Raw genomic sequence first — 15,997 nt, 5'->3', positions numbered from 1 at the left:
GTGATGGGGAGATTTTTTTCTGGCCCGAGAATGGACCAAGGGACTCTCTTGCAGGGGACGTGATTCCAGGGCGCCCAGATTTCTCTCTCCCTTAGAGGTCGCAACGGAGCCAACAGAAGTCTGGCTTTAATCCACTCAGGACTTAAAAACATCATCTAATGACTGAAATCTGTCTGAGAACACAGGATGAGCGCATCCATGTCCACACACCCGGGTGGAACAAATCTTTTATTTTCTGAAGACAAGTGATTTGAAGTCCAGACTGAATGGCATTTAAGAATTAGGAATCCACTGCGTGCCATCCTGGAGTGAATTAAACTAAATTAGAGTCCAGAATATGCAGCTTCTTTAAGAAAAAATTCTCCTCTGAAATATTTTCTTTCCCACTGCGTTAAGTAGTGTTCCTCATGAGACATCTGAAAACATTGATTGTTAAAATGTGGTTCTGGGACCAGAAGCAATGGCATCACCTGGGGCCCCACTTCAGACTCCTGGACTCAGGATCTCTGGAGGGTGGAGGCATCTAGGTGATTCTGAAGAACCACTGGCTTAAAAGTCTCCTTGGTCAGTGTTTTCCACTGATCAGTAAATATATAGAGCCAGCAGAGCTGGAGCTCTGTTTATCGCTTCTCTTTTTAGAATGAAGTCTCTGTTTGACAGTGGGAAAGCCTGCTAGAATGATCGTGAGTTGCTTGTGAAGTCATACAAGCAATGAGAGAGAGAGAAAGAGAGAGAGAGAGAGAGGACTTCCCTGGCTGCAGTCCAGATTGGATATCTGTCTGCTTCTGAGAACTTGCAGACTCGCTTACTTGAAACACTTCATTCTCCGTTCAGGCGTCTGTAAGCTGCTTTGGTTGTTCTCCTGGTTCTTTCTAAAAGCACCTTCTAAGATAGTTTTCATAACCTAGAGGTCACAGGCATGATACTCCCCACCCTTAACATCCCCGACCCCCAACCTCCAAACTATACTGGCTTGAGGCCAAGGGAGTTCTCCATTCTTTCTATGAAGCTACTCACCCCCTATTCAAATTGAGACACACCAACTACCTGGGCTGGAGCTGGAGCAGGGTAGGCTGGGAGTTTTACCCTTCTGGGAAGACTGGAGGAGAGAGACCTATGGTGGGTGTGGGTGTGCTAATGATCTGGAATGGGAGAAGGGCCCACTGAGAAGGAGAGATGTTTAGACTGTGGGTGTGTGTTGGAGGCATGTGTGGTGTGGTCACGTTGTCATGTTCCTGGGCTAGTGGCAGCCACCACCCAGTCATTCCCACCTTGATCCTCACTCCATTCAACGGACAACCATGGGGGCCTGAGTGTGCCCAGGCCCCTCCTTGGCTGAGGCTCCTGATGGGACTGGGCAGCCTCACCGTCAGACACCAGTGTCATCCTATCTGCAGGTGCCAGGCTCTGACTTTGCTCTCTGGATTTCTAGGAAAAAGAAAGCTCTGGACAAATTTAGAGAGCATTGGGGAGAGGTGAAAGGTGAAAGAGAGACAGAAAGAGAGAGAGAAAGTGTCAATAGATACCAAAAAGAGGTATTTTACTTCGTGGAAAAAAAAAAAAAAAGATCATTGCCTGGATGCTATAAACATCCACCCCTTGGAGCTTCCTGCCTGATACACTTTCAGTTTGGGTCTAGGCACAGATAATTCACTACCCGCCACTCAGTAAAAGTAACTGACATTTTCACAGAGCCTTTCCTTTACCAAGAGATTTTACAGATATAATCTCATTTGAGCCCCACTAAGCCTCTGTAAGATGAAAAAGGAAGGTCTGCATATAATGATTATTATCATTCTCATTACCTTTATCCCTGCTTGCAGAGATGGGAAAACTGAGGATCCAGGCTCTTTCAAGAAACAGCTAGTTGGATGCAGAACCGGGGTCAAATCTACGTGTTCCCTATTCATAGCCACATGCCTCCTGCCTAAAGCAAAGGCTTCAAATTATTGGTAGGGAACTATAGGTAGCCATGAAGACTTTCTAAAAATCCATGTGTAGATTGGGGTTGTAAGGGAATGAGCAAGAAAAAGTTATTATTCTATGGACGGCCTGCCTGGAATCCTCAGAATTTAGAGCATTTGTTTTGTAAAAACGTGAGTGGGAGATTGGAAAATTTGCGAAACGCGAAAGACAAACAATTGAATCACACTGGGGACTCTTTGATTTGAACTCTGGATAGGTTGAGGCATGGGCTCTATCCCTCTGGTAGAAAGGACAGAACACATGAATTTGAGGAACGGGACTCTGGCCAGAGCTTGAAATGTGTTCTTGAAAGTCAAGTTGGGGTGGCGGTGGTGGGATGGTGGAAGGGTATCCTGACATCTTGAAAAGTCCTCCATGTGCAAATAGACAGGTAGATGAAGTCACCGAGGTTCTCAGCCCTTGGAGAATGGGGAATTGCGCTTGGTAATGTGGTCGCCACCCCTTGGTAATGATGTCACTATCACTGACAGAGAGCACACCTGGCAGAGCAGCTTCTCCAGTCGGGACCAGCCTAGCGGGATCCTTCCTCCATGGCCAGGCAGAGGGCTCCACCCGCGAAGCGGCCTGTGGGGTTGGTGAAAGGGCGGAGAAGCTCTCGCTCCAGGTACCAAACTAAGCCGAGAAAAAAGGGTAAAAAATCGAAAAGAAAGAGCAAATGAAGCGGAAGTTTTAAGGCTCTCTGCGAGGAATAACAGTATAAATAACCGAAGACGTCTTGTAAACACTGCGGTCATAACCCCGAACATTAAACAGCCCCGGTGGCATCTGGCGCATCGGCCGCCGCGGGCTGCGCTGGGGCAGTGAGGGAGCCGGGTCCCAGGCTCCTCCGCCTTGCTTCTCTGTTTATCTCAACTTAATCTTCCCCTAGGAGCTGTTCCGTAGCCTGGAAAATGTTTAAATTAAACCCAGTCCGCCGGAAGTTGTGGCGGGAGCTAAACGCACCCGCTAACCGCAACCAAAAGGCAGGCATGCGGTTTATTGTTCGAATTAATTAATGGATTATTAATAAGAAATGTAGATAATGTATGCTGCAAAACTTTGAAAATCCTGAAACACACCCTAAGGGTTATGGAATTTACATCTTTCACAGCTTCTATTATTTCTTCACTAGTTTGCAGCTATGCCCACACCTGGAAGGTGACAAAAGGTGGAGTTTACTTTCTCGCCCGTGTCAGCAGTCATACTGTGGAATCCATGAAAATTGGATTTCCTTTTTCTGGTGCGTTTTACTCTTGAACTGTGTAACTGTGGATAACTTTAATACTGCCCATTCTTTGTTTACAGTTATATAATTTCTATGAGCCTTAAAAGTAACCGACATATTTCTTTCTTAAGGTTTCAGTATAAAACATAATCTGCATCTTCATTATGAAACTCATATGCAATTTTCTTCTATCTCTAGAAGTTTAGATTGAGGTTTAAAAGAACCATTTTCATTATCAAGCTTCCCCATAGTTTCCCACTTTCCTATTCCAAATATTTTAAAAAATCACACCAAATATCAGAGCTTTTAGCAATATAAAGAAAGATTTACTTTCAAAAGTAGCAAAACTTGTTTGAAAAAAATATATATCTTTAAGTGAATTACTTTATAAATGTGACTGTCAAAGTCAGCTATCCTATGATCTACATTTTACAACATATTGTACAAAAGATACATTGATAGGCTCTTATCTATTTATATATTTATAATTACATATTGCACTTGGACCAGCAAGGCTTGCAGAGTCATTCACGGTAGAAGTTAATAAAGTTAAATAGATGGGAATCTTTGTAAGTACAATTGATCTCCTCTGGTTTGGAAACAAATCTCCTCGTCGTTGTAAAGTGTTCTCGCGGGGTGGGACAGAGAGAGGAGCATTGCGAGGGGGAAGCAGAGACAGAGAGCACGGAGGGCAGGGGTCGCCTTCCCGGGGCCCGCTCCCCCCGGGAGCGCGCCTTTCCCAGACTCGCACCTCCAAGGTCAGGACGCGGTGGTTCCACATAAGCGGCTCGCGGTCACCACTTCTTTCAGGTCACTCTCGGGTTTCCCGGCCACCATAAAGGGCCACGTCTGCGGGAAAGAAGAGGGTGGAGGAGGTAAGTGGCCGTGGCGGAGGGGGTGGGGTGGGCTCGGGGCTTGAGATGAAAGGAAGGGGGGCGGTGGGGGCAGGCGGTGCGCTGGAGAGACCGGTTATCTCTGCAATTTACTCCCGGTCCTAGCGCACCCCGCGGCTGCATAAAGCAAATAGCTGCCTTGGCGCCAAGTCACAGCTCGAGGTGGTGGTAGTGCTGGTGGTGGTCTTTTAGAGCGAGAGCCAAAAGGGCTCATACTGGGTTCCTTGTGAGACTCAATGCAGGAAGCCCCGGGCAAGCCGAGAGTGGGTGGTGCTGTGGCACTGCCTGGAGGCAGACGCTCTGGCAGTCTGAGCCGGGAAGCCCAGAACGACCTTGTGTCTGCTGGGCACCGAGTTCAGGGCGAAGCGCCCTCCTGGCCTCCTTCTGAGGCGGTGGTCGGGTTTCAGGGCCCTGTCGCTTTCATCGCCTTTCATCACCATCTATTTCCCTAGTCCGACTTTCGTTTCTTCCATCGCAAACACCGGCTTTGACTACAGCTTCTAAATTAATCACCACCTCTTAAGGAAAAAAAAAATGCTAAAAAAGCTACATTGACTTTTAATTTAAGATCGTCTTCGTGCTGGTCTGAGAAAGCATGCTTTGCTTTCTCTTCCTTTCTCCGGGCTGTTTTATAATAAAGCTCATTTAAGTTTCTTATTCAAAGATGAAGAGAGTAGCAATTGTAAATGTTCGAGGCAACACTTTCGTTTTAGGTGAAGATTTTAAAAAGCTATTTACTCATTGGGAAAAAAAACAAACTTTCAATTGGAGAGAAAACATTTTTCATGGCAAAATGTGGGTTTGCATCTTCTTCTCCAGCAATTCCAGAAACCAATTCGGTGAGAAGACAATTCAGACCTCTCTCACTACTGCTCTAGTGCTGGCTGATAAGACTTGCCTTTTAAGAGGAAAAATCTCTCATTCTTATCATATACAAACAGAGATCCTAGTAAGTTGTTGTTATTGTTTTTCTTTAGATCCTAGAAGTTTTAAAATAAAATCAAATAAAAAAATTAAGATATATTTCTTAAACAGTAAAATACATTTGAGAAAAAAGTAGACTCAATGATTATCAGTTTTTTGTATTAAAAAGTTAGGCTCAATGCACATTATTTTTAAGATAAAAGGTAACATTTCTTAAATCTTGGATGAGAGTGACCTATTTTAATATTTATTACACTTATACTAGTGAGGATTTACTGATTTTGCTGATCATTACTAGAACTTCTAGGATTTAAAAATATTAATCCACTTATAGGAGAAGCACAGAATATTTAAGCGGTTGGGGGCATACATGGACAATTTAGGGGGGCATAGATGTGTCCTTATCCAATGGTCCTAAATATGCTTGTGAAAGAAACGGAGTTGGGTGTTTTTATTTACAAGGAAAGGAAAATCAAGTTCCACTCTACGCTAAAAGAAGAAAAAAGGATTAACAAAATTCCTCTCCGCTCGCAGCGTCTTGTCAGTGTTCTCAGTTCCGCAGCAGCCACTGCACCCCAGGGAGGATGGCGACGGAGCTGGCGCGGGGGATCCCTTCTCTGTGCCAGCTCAATACACTTGCAAACCTTTAATTGGGCTGCCACGTCAAACCCTCGCATAAATCACTCCCGCTCCGGGGGCTGGTAGGGCGGAGAGCGAGGGCCGTGTCTAGACCGCCCGCCTCCGGTCCCTGGAGGCTCTAGGCCCGCGGTGGCCGAGGTGTGTAAGTCACCGCCGCGCCCGCACCCCCACTCCCAGCCCCGCGCGCACTCGCGCCCACCGCAGGCGGGAGTGCGGGCGCGCCTGGACTGCAGCTGCAGCCCCGGGGGCACTCACCAGGTTGACCGGGTGAATGTACCCGTTCTCGTATTTGTCGTTAGCCAGGATCTGCCTCAAGTGGGCGATGTAGCTGGACGCCAGCCTGAGCGTGTCCAGCTTGGAGAGCTTGGTGTCCGGGGGCACCCAGGGCAGGGTGGTCTTGAGTCTGGAGAAGGCCTTGCTCAGCACTCGCATGCGGGCCCGCTCTCGCGCGTTGGCGGCGTTGCGCTGGACCTGCTTCCCCTCCTGGCTGACCCCGCTCAGGGGGCTCTTCTTGGTGGGCGCCTTCCTCCTCTTGCCCAGGCCGCCGCGGCCCTTCTGGGGAGACCCATTCTCGCAGTTGGAGCTCTCCTCGGTGCTCTCATTGGAAGTCACAAATTCCTTGTTCGAGTCCATTTTCAGCCCGTCACATTCCAACATCTCCACCTCTTGAAGGTCCTCCACATCGCTGAGGGAGCCGGTGGACATGTTTGGGGGAGTGGACGAGGGGGAGAGAGAGAGAGGGAGAGAGGGAGAGAGAGAGAGAGAGAGAGAGGAAGATGGTGAGAGAGAGAGAGAGAGACCCTGAAACCAAGAGGCCTGCCGAGTATGGCGCAGCCACCTCCTGTTGGGAGCTGGAGTTAGGGTCTGGTTGGGTCTCACAACCCTTTCCCCTTCGCAGAATTGTGAGAAGGAACCTCGAGGACTTCTGCAGCAGAGGAACCGGCTCTCTGTTTCCCCACTCCCAGAGTCGTGGCCGTAGAGGAGTGTGAGCGAGCGCTGAGGAATTTGGTGGACACTAGGAATTTATCTGGGGAATAGAGGGGCGGATCCTTGCAGCCCAGGGGAGGGGCCTGCCAGGCCCCAGCAAAGCGCTTAGACCCCTTTCACAACCGGAGGGAAACTCAATGCACAGACCCTGATTTGCAACTTGTAATGTAAATCAACTCAACTGCATCATGTACATACCAGCCACCTTCTCCCAACTGTGGCCGGGGCCGAGGAGAAGCATGTCCTGTCCATCTCTAAAAGGCCTTCTTTCCCTCTTAAGACGTCACAACTGGTTGTTACCGAGAACTTTAGAAAAACGACTAGATCGTTTGGCTCTTTCTGGGCCTTCCACCTACACTCCATGCCCTCTCTCCTCCCAAGAAAACACGAATTAAAATACAGGGAGTATCAACCGCATCCTGCCAACACCTCATAAGACTCCAAGGCTTTACCGAGATCTCCTTCCACCTTCCCCGGGATAAATGAAGACAAGTGCTTCCTAGAATCTTTATGGTGATGGAAAAGTAAGTATAAAACATTTCACCTACACCTGGTCATTTTCAAGACATCAAAGGACTGCCTATGTGTACACAAACATACTTGATTTGCACACTCAAACCCAACCACACACAGCTTAGTGGGAGTGGGTAGGGAATGAGAGGGCAGTATGAGTGTGTGTGTGGAAAACATTATGTTAGTTGATCATCTTTTCCTAACAAATGGAAACTTACCCCTCGGTTTTTTTTTTTTCTAGAAATGCATTTAATATTGCCTTGAGAGTCTTAGTTGCTCTCAGACATCACCTTGCCTGGCACTTTTTGTGATGCACCGTCCCTTTCAATGCTGCTGTCTTTGTCTTCTTCCAGCCTCTTTGGTGTCAGTGTTCCTCACATGAAGCTGACATTACACAACACAAAGCAAGATTATCCTTTTGAGAAAGGTTCTTTTCCATCTTTAACCCCAGCTTGAACCATCTTTCCTAGAGAATAAGAAAGTCTCCTGGGAAGTAGGTAGAAAAAGCACAGGGAACCAGAACCTAGGGATTGGATGAAATTAATGCAATGAAACCACAGAGAATGAAGGCATAAATCTCTCTTACAATTTCTTTGCCAGGTTTTCTTCCCTTGCAGGTAGGCATTGAAGTTGAGGGGCTGGAGCAAAATGTAAGAGTGGTTTCTGAGTGGTTGGCTTAGGGTCTGAAGGCTTCTTCTACATTAAGATATCATATCTCTAATCCCAGGCTCAGCTGGGAATTCACTAACCTCTAACGTTTTGTTTTGCTAGCAGGGTCTTGTTTGCTTTCCCCCTATGCTGTAAACTAAACAGGTTGTCAGCAAATCAGTCTTTATTAATGAATTAGCGACCCCTCTTCCATAATATCTTTGCTGAGGATCCAAAATTTGTTAATCACCAGTGTAGAGATTTATGAGCTCTCTTATTTTCTGTTGTTTGTGCAGGTGGAGATTTAAATGACCACATCCACCCTAAGATTTATTGTGAGAATGATTGATGTTATAAACCAGGAAAAAGACTCTTCCCACAGCAGGGATGACAGAAATATCAAGTTGAAGTTGCCTTTGTCTTCACATACAAATGACCCAGTACTATAACACAGAAAGTATAATAATTTAATCTGAGGTTCAAGACAGCAGTAAGAGAACACCCAGCAGGCCTGTTAAAAATTTCTTCACTAATTCCCCAACTAGTTTCCTTTGATTTGCTCTCCCTTTTCTCAGTCTTGGTAAAACATGAAAGTTAAAGTTATTTTTAGACTAAAGAGCTATGTGAAAATAGGCATTGGCCAATACTTTGTGAAATGTGTGTGTGTGTGTGTGTGTGTGTGTAGCTACTAAGATATCTGCAAAATAACTACAAATAATTAATTTGGGCTCTGGAATGTGATAATTATTATAAATCCAAACTATGGCCTTAATACCAGGCTATTAAGCTGTGATTTTTCTTGTTGGAGCCATTTTTTTTTCTTTTTGGCTCTGGCTTTCTGTTACACCTTAGTTAATGGACTGCTCAGGCTGTCTGGGGAGATAGTAACAATCATAGTAATATGTACCACTGAAAAGATTTCTGTTATCTGTATATTTTTCAATGTTGGAAACTTAAAAGTACCAATTTCTGGAAGCATGTAAAACTAGCCTCATGTCATAGGCTGGTTTTTATGCTTAGCAATTACTTTTCTTCATAGCCATATAAGAAATAATTAAGTCCCATGTCCATTTATCTTGCAGTGAGGCATTTAGGCTGAGAAAGGCTAGTGGGCTGATAATAAATTTTGGAGTGTTTCTAAAATTCTGTAAAAGATGGCTTCCAGTTTGGGAGTAAGAGTTGAAGAATGCTGTTGCTTATGTATCTTGATATGAAGTCTTGAAGAAAGAATATTCATATGAAAAATACTTTTTTCTTTTAAAATTTTGTGTCTATCCCTGCTAATAAACACTTAGGGACAAATGGGTGGGGGAAATGACTTCTTGTTGGATTCTACTGAGCAAATCAGTTAAGCTGTAACTTAAGCTGTGCCAAATTCTCCCAAAATATAAACTATATTCTGTGAGAAGAGAAGCACTTTTGAGAAGCTGTATTAACCCTTTTGGTACGTTGACCCTTCTGTTCCAAAGCACGAAATAGAAAACTAGTGATTTGAAAGTATGAGATCATTTCTAAAAGTTCTTACCTGACTTTTAAGAAACAGTTATGCCCCAGAGGCATCTGGCCAATTTGCTGCTCACTTCTAACAATTTGTTTTGCAAGAGAGACTATCTTTGAAAGATTTTAGTGCTAAGGAAATTTTATCTCCGAAAGCTGTAAAATGAAGATTAGGCATGGAATGTACCCTTGAACTTAAATCCTGGTTTATCAGCTGATACATTTACAGGAAGTTCAAATTTGATTCAGTTGCACTTGGATGGAATAATTTGCTTCCTTTTTTATGAGAAGGAAAACATCATAGGCTTCCTTTGAACTGACTTCATATGCCATTACATAATCTTTCTCAGGGGAAAAATATGCCTTTAAATGTAAATGTTAATTCTTTTCTCTTACTCCTCATAATTTGGTCAGGAGACACAGGCTGGCAAATCGGCAAAACTGCCCATTCTCTTTTTTCTTCATTTCTAATTAGCACCTCCAGATGTTTTATTCATTTTATTTGATGGTAACTACCACCACTTCAAATATTTGCCAACTTTCTATGCAACTTGATGCCTTTTTTTTTTCTTTTTTTGTTGGAGTCTTGCTCTGTCACCCAAGCTGGAGTGCATCAGCATGATCTAGGCTCACTGCAACCTCCGCCTCCCAAGTTTAAGAGATTCTCATGCCTCAGCCTCTCGAGTAGCTAGAATTACAGGTGCCTGCCACCATGCCTATCTAATTTTTGTATTTTTAGTAGAGGTGGGATTTCGCCATTTTGGCCAGGCTGGTTTCAAACTCCTGATCTACCCACCTCGGCCTCCCAAAGTGCTGGGATTACAGGCATGAGCCACCGTGCCCAGCCAGGTGCCTCTTTTTTGATTTTACATAATTATCTCCATACCCTTTGTTTGCTGCTGATTGATTGTTGTCTATCTCCCACTTATATGCCTATCAAAATCTGACTTTGTTTCATTAAATTTTAACTTTATTTCATAAAGTGAGCATTACCTCTCTTTGCTCCTTCTAAATTATAGTGGTGCTGGCCTGTTATATTTTGGCAGCCAAAGTGAATATGGCACTAGTGAGCTTGGTGGCTAGCTAAGAAGGTCAATAACAGTGATGCTGGGTGTTGCTGCTACCTTTACTTGGCACCAGCTGGGAGACGGTATAAATCCTGGATGGTATAAATCCATTCAGTAATCAGAAGTCTTCCGCGTGTTCACTATACCCTAACCCCCTCTTTTCACATTTAATTCAGTGAATTGTAGATAAGATGCCACATTGCTAAGATTTAAAGCTGGCAAATAACAACAATAAAGTTTAGGGAAAGATTCTGCATGGTTCTTTGAATCCAGGAGTTAATCTTGCATTTCACGTGTTCCACAATACAGCTTTGAAAGCAGCCAAGCCTATGCACTTGAAAGTCAGGGTTTACCCTAAGGTGTAAGTGGGCCAGAGAAAACTCGGGCAGACAAAGAGAGTTAAACATTTTGCAAAGCCAGTTTAGTGTCTTCCTAAGTTTTCTAATACTAGAATAATTGTATTAGACCCTGTCAGTGTTAGGAAAGAGAGAGAAAAGGACTGAGCGACTCCTGAGTCAGGTACCATGCAGGGACCTTTGCCTCCATTCTCTCATTTCATGTATTTTCTCTCCTTTCTGTTGGCACTACTAAAGAAAGAGCTGCCACATGAAATGAATAGTGTATTAGAAATGTATGCCAGAGGCTTTCCCCTGTAATAAAGTTTTAGAAAAACTGGCTTGAGTGATGACTATTCTGTATCTTAAAATAAAGCTTGAAAGCAAAACCTCCCAAGTTTTCACAAAAAGAATAAATCTTCTAGGTTGTATGGGAGACCTCTGTAATGTACTTATATGTTAAATATAGTTTATTGATGGGCATAAAACAATACAGGCCAACTTGCTGTCAGCCTCCTTCCTGTCAGCTTGGGAGAGTATGGGCACTGGAATCAAAGGCTCCTTCAGGTGATTACCTCTTTGGGATTATTTCCTGGGGGCAGGTGCTTTCAGCTTTGAGGAGCCAAGAGTTGCAGGGTTTAGATCTTAGGACCAGCAGGAAAGTACTGAGTGTGAATCCTGACTTTAGGAAGATGAAATATTTCCAGGCGATGAAGCATTTTAAAATAGAGACACAAAGTAGTAGTTTGTCAGAATTGGATGGGGCTGAGGACAAAGGAGGCCATAAATAATCACAAACTGTTCCAATGAGATGTCAGGGACAGTACTGCCCACCTGACCCTGTGTCCTGATTTGCCTTGTATTATTCCTTCCACTAAGTCACGTTGCCATGAATGGTTTTTGCTCTTTGAATAATCATAGTAAATGTGAGAAAGCTTCTATTCTGTTATTCCCTATTTAGAATATGTAACCATTGATCCTGAAATTATACAAAATGAGATAGACTTGAGCTGTCCTGGGGTATAATGCTTAGAACCCTGTCTAAGATATTTTAAGTAATGTAATCTCCAGAAGGACTTCGTTAAAATAAAAATCTCATCTCTACCATAGAAACCTGATGGACCATCCGAGGGCCACTCACTCAACTAACATATCCCAAAATCTGCCCTCTTCTCACCATCTCCTCTGCTAAACACCAGATCAAGTCGCTAAAGTCACTCAGATGATAACAGTCTCTTAAATGGTCTTTTTGTTTCCATTCTTGTCCTCTTAAAATCTATTGCCAATAAAGTGGTTCAAGTCATTCCCCCTGCTTAAAATCTCTTAAAGCTTCTCCTTGTGTTTAATATAAAATCCACACTTCCTATTGTGGCTTGCATGACTCTGGTTTGCTTGCTACCCTTTAACCACGCCAGCCATGTCTGTGCTCCTCCAAGACACCACACCCATGCCACTCTCAGGACCCTTGCCTTGCTGGTTTTCCAGTTTGGATGTTTTTGTCTGGCTCTCTGCATGGCTGAGCCCTTAGATTTCAGGTCTGAGCTCAACTGTCATTTTCATGTGAGAACTTTTCTGAGCATCCAATGAAGAGTAGTTTTGTTCCATGATTCTATTTATTAATAATAAAAAACAGTAGCTAACATGTTTATCACATACCAGGCACTGTTCTAAAGCCCTTTCTAGTTTAACAAATTTAGCCCTCGTAACAACTTTATAAAGTAGGAACCTTATAGATGAGAAAACTGAAACACAGAGAAATTAACAAACTTCTTTAATTCATTAAATTAGTGTTTTAGTCATCTATTGCTGTGTAATACCCAAATTAGTGACTTAAGTTATTATTATTTCTCTTGGTTCTATGGGTTGATTGGGCAGCTGGGTGGTTCCCATGTGGGGACTGTCATGGTGTTGCAGCCAGAAGGCATCTTACATGGCTAGAGTCACGTAAAGGCTGGACTAAGCTGAAATCAAAGGGGACTTCTTATTCACACATCCAGGCCTCAGCTGGGATGGAGGAGCAGCTAGTTCTGGGCCAGCATCTCTCTCCAGACAGCGTCTCCATGTGGCTTCCTCAACCTGACAATCTTAGGTGGCTGAAGTTCTAACACAGTAGCCAGCTTCCTTCAGAGTGAGCATTCCATAAGACCCAGAGAGGCAAGATGGAAGTCTTCTTATGACCTAGCTTTGGAAGTTACACAACATCACTTCTGCTTCATTCTGCTGGTCAAAAGTGAGTTCTGGGGCCATCCCAGATTCAAGAGCAGGGCTTGTATGAGAGCATGAATACCAAGAGGTATGGTTCAGTGGGGGCAGTGGGGGGTTGAGTGGGGGTCATCCTGGGAAGTTGGTTACCACAGTGCGTAAATGCCAGAGTCTGGACTAATACACAGACAATCTGACTCTCGAGCCTTCACTTTAAACTACCATGTTCTGAAATTATTATTTTTTAAAATTTTGTTTACTTTGTTATTATCTCTCTGCCAACCCCTCTCTAACTATAATGAAAGCTTCGTGAGTACAGGGACTTGATGTGTCTTGCTCAGTTGTGTACTCAGAACCTAAAGCAGGGCTAATATATAATATCTACTTAATAGTTGTTGAATTAATGAAAGAATGAATGAATGAATGGATGGATATTTTACCTTTTTAAAAAATTACTCAGCCCCCAATGTCAGATATTTTAGATTTTAACATTTGGAAGGTACACTGTAAACTGTAATGTAAAGACTTGAGTCTTTTGTTTGACCCTGATATAAAGTTTACTTTCTGTATAAGCTAGCTTCATTGTTTTTATGCAGATGACAGTTCTCTGTGAAATTTATAATTAGTCAAAATCTAGTGCTAGTGGGCTTCAGGTCTTATTTGGAGCTCAGAATCAGTTGAAAAACATTTAACAACTCGCCTCTGGCTACATGTTTGAGGTCACACACCAATGTGAGGCATTCCAACTAATGTTGTCATTAACTTACCTTCAAAACAACAGCTTTATAAAATTACTGTTTTTGAGGCTAGACCAGTAAAAATGTATAGGTTATATTTATTAACAATCATTGGCACTCACTAAAGCCCTCCAAATTGTTTTATAAGAGTTGAGAGCAGCTCTTTAAAATAAATTGCTCTGTCACTCAGGCTGGAGTGCAGTGGCACAATCTTGGCTCATTACAACCTCAGCCTCCCGGGCTCAAGCAATCCTCACACCTCCTCTTCCCAAGTAGCTGGGACTACAGGTGTGTGCTGCTATGCTTGGCTAACTTTTAAATTTCTTGTAGAGATGAGGTCTCACTATATTTCCCAGGCTGGGCTCAAACTCCTGGACTCAAGCAATCCTCCTGCCTTGACCTTCCAAAGTGCTGGGATTGCAGGCATAAGCCACCACACCCAGCCTGACATATTTTCAAGGTTTGATAGGAGTGTGCTCTTTTAGTCAGCTTTGGCTGCCATAACAAAATACCGTGTGGCTTAAACAACAGAAATTTATTTTCTCACAGTTCTGGATGCTGAAAGTCCAAGATCAGGGTGCCAGCATGATTAGGTTCTGGTGAGGGCTCTCTTCCTAGCTTTAACTTTAACTTCATTTAGCAGCCTCCTTCTCACTGTGTCCTTACATGGCCTTTCCTCTGAGTGCATACAGAGAGACAGGCAGAGAGAGACAGAGAGAGAGAGAAAGAGAGAAATCTCTTCCTCTTATAACACCACTGGCCCTATTGAATTAGGAACCCCCTTTAAGACCTCATGTAAGTGTAATTATCTCCTGAAAGTCCTATCTCCAAATACAATTACACTGGGGGATGAGACTTCAACATGAATTTTGGGGATACACAATTCAGCCCATAAAATTCACTATTAGAAATTATAACCAAAAAAGTCTTTTCTTTATTATTATTCTCAGTTTTCTACCTATTTAAGATTAAGAGAAGATATGCCTAGGACTCTTCTCTTATTTGAAGATTTACTGTAGATTTTATACCATTGGCAATAATGGTAACAACAATAAACCTAAAGCATTGGCTGTCTTGATTTTCCTTTTTGAGGAATCATTAGGATGAACTGTACATCTAGATTCATGATCTATGATGGGGGTGGGGAGGTCATCTGATTCTCATTCCTAAAATTTGCAAAGAGAGAGGAGGACTATTCTTTAGTTAGAAGCTCTAAATCAATTTTAAAGAACCATTAGTAGAAGAATTTAGGAATTCTTTATCTAGTGCATTTGAGTACACCACACCACTCCCACACAGCAATAGACATGGGTTAGATCAATTTAGTAATAACATTTGCCAAATGATTTTGGTGGGTTCCTCCATAGACAAAACAAACAGTTAGTTGATTGACTGTACTGGGGTCTTTTCAACTGGTCACTCTGACATATTTTAGATAAAGTCAGTATTATTTTAAGCTAGAATGTTAAGCTGATACTACACTTCTTCCTCTCACATGAATAAGCAAATTCTTTTTCCTCTCAATCTAATTACAAAGCCATCTACAGTGAAATAACTTGCCCAGGAAGGATAGGAGTCACACTTCCCAAATGAATTTGTGTGAAAGATTAAACTAAATGTTGGATGGAAAGTATAAAGCTTACATCCTATCAAATTTTAAAACATGAAAGTCCTTAATAGAATTATGATTTTCTGTTCATTTTGTATTTTTCACTTAAATTATTGTGGTGGGAAAATACTCCTGGACTGTGAACCAAAGGACCAGGTCCATGTTCTGTTTATACATCTAACTAGTTGTACGATCTTGGACAAGCCCTTTAACTTCACTGGGTCTCAGTGTCCTCTTTAATGTGCTGACAGCAGGGGTGGGTTCCATAGGGCTAATTGAGATGATGCATACAAAGGGATTTTGTTTAGTGCTTAACATGTAGTAAACATTTACAAATACTGGTGGTCGCTGTAATGGTAGTTGTTGCCGTCTCTTACGCCCTTTTTAACAGTAACATTCCATTTTTTTTTTCCATTTCCATTTTTGGCTAGGGGTAAGATTTTATAGAAAATAAGACTTTCAGCAATAACAAAATAATAATAGTAATAACTCAAAATGAGTAAAAGATGATAGTCATATGTTTGCATCATGAAAAAACACGGACTTGCATTGGATCTTTTATGGAAAATGGAGCCAAATTTTCTATTGCTGATGAGGGAAGCCCTCAATCAACAAACCAACCAAATAAACAAAAATGGTTTTTAAAATGATGCTGTTGATACTTTGGGAGGCTGAGGTGGGTGGGTCACTTGAGGCCAGAAGTTTGAGACCAGTCTGGGCAACAAAGTGAGATCCTGTCTCTATGAAAAATAAAAA

General features: G+C 42.8%; 1 protein-coding gene across 2 annotated transcripts; it reads right to left on the bottom strand.

Moving 5' to 3' along the window:
- Positions 1 to 213: 213 nt before the first annotated feature.
- On the bottom strand, positions 214 to 6,644 carry TCF21 (transcription factor 21). 2 transcript variants are annotated; one of them, XM_009242270.4, is made up of 3 exons: positions 5,902 to 6,644; positions 3,942 to 4,039; positions 214 to 2,598 (listed from the first exon to the last, which is right to left on the bottom strand). In XM_009242270.4, exons 1-2 carry the CDS (start codon positions 6,349 to 6,351, stop codon positions 3,950 to 3,952), a joined length of 540 nt encoding a protein of 179 aa, XP_009240545.1. In that variant the 5' UTR covers positions 6,352 to 6,644; the 3' UTR covers positions 214 to 2,598; positions 3,942 to 3,949. The 2 variants fall into 2 exon arrangements, with proteins under 2 accessions (XP_009240545.1, XP_002817433.1); XM_002817387.4 differs by lacking the exon at positions 214 to 2,598 and having other exon boundaries at positions 3,495 to 4,039.
- Positions 6,645 to 15,997: the final 9,353 nt, after the last annotated feature.

The sequence above is a fragment of the Pongo abelii genome, chromosome 5, assembly GCF_028885655.2.
Source record: "Pongo abelii isolate AG06213 chromosome 5, NHGRI_mPonAbe1-v2.0_pri, whole genome shotgun sequence".
NCBI lineage: Eukaryota > Metazoa > Chordata > Mammalia > Primates > Hominidae > Pongo > Pongo abelii.
This window is presented reverse-complemented; position numbering and strand designations above follow the sequence as displayed.

Excerpts from the sequence above, each read along its gene's own strand:
- TCF21 (XM_009242270.4), bottom strand. The coding sequence starts at position 6,351 with ATGTCCACCGGCTCCCTCAGCGATGTGGAGGACCTTCAAGAGGTGGAG. Across the intron at positions 4,040-5,901 it reads ACATTCACCCGGTCAACCTG|ACGTGGCCCTTTATGGTGGC; the intron begins GTGAGTGCCCCC and ends TCTTTCCCGCAG.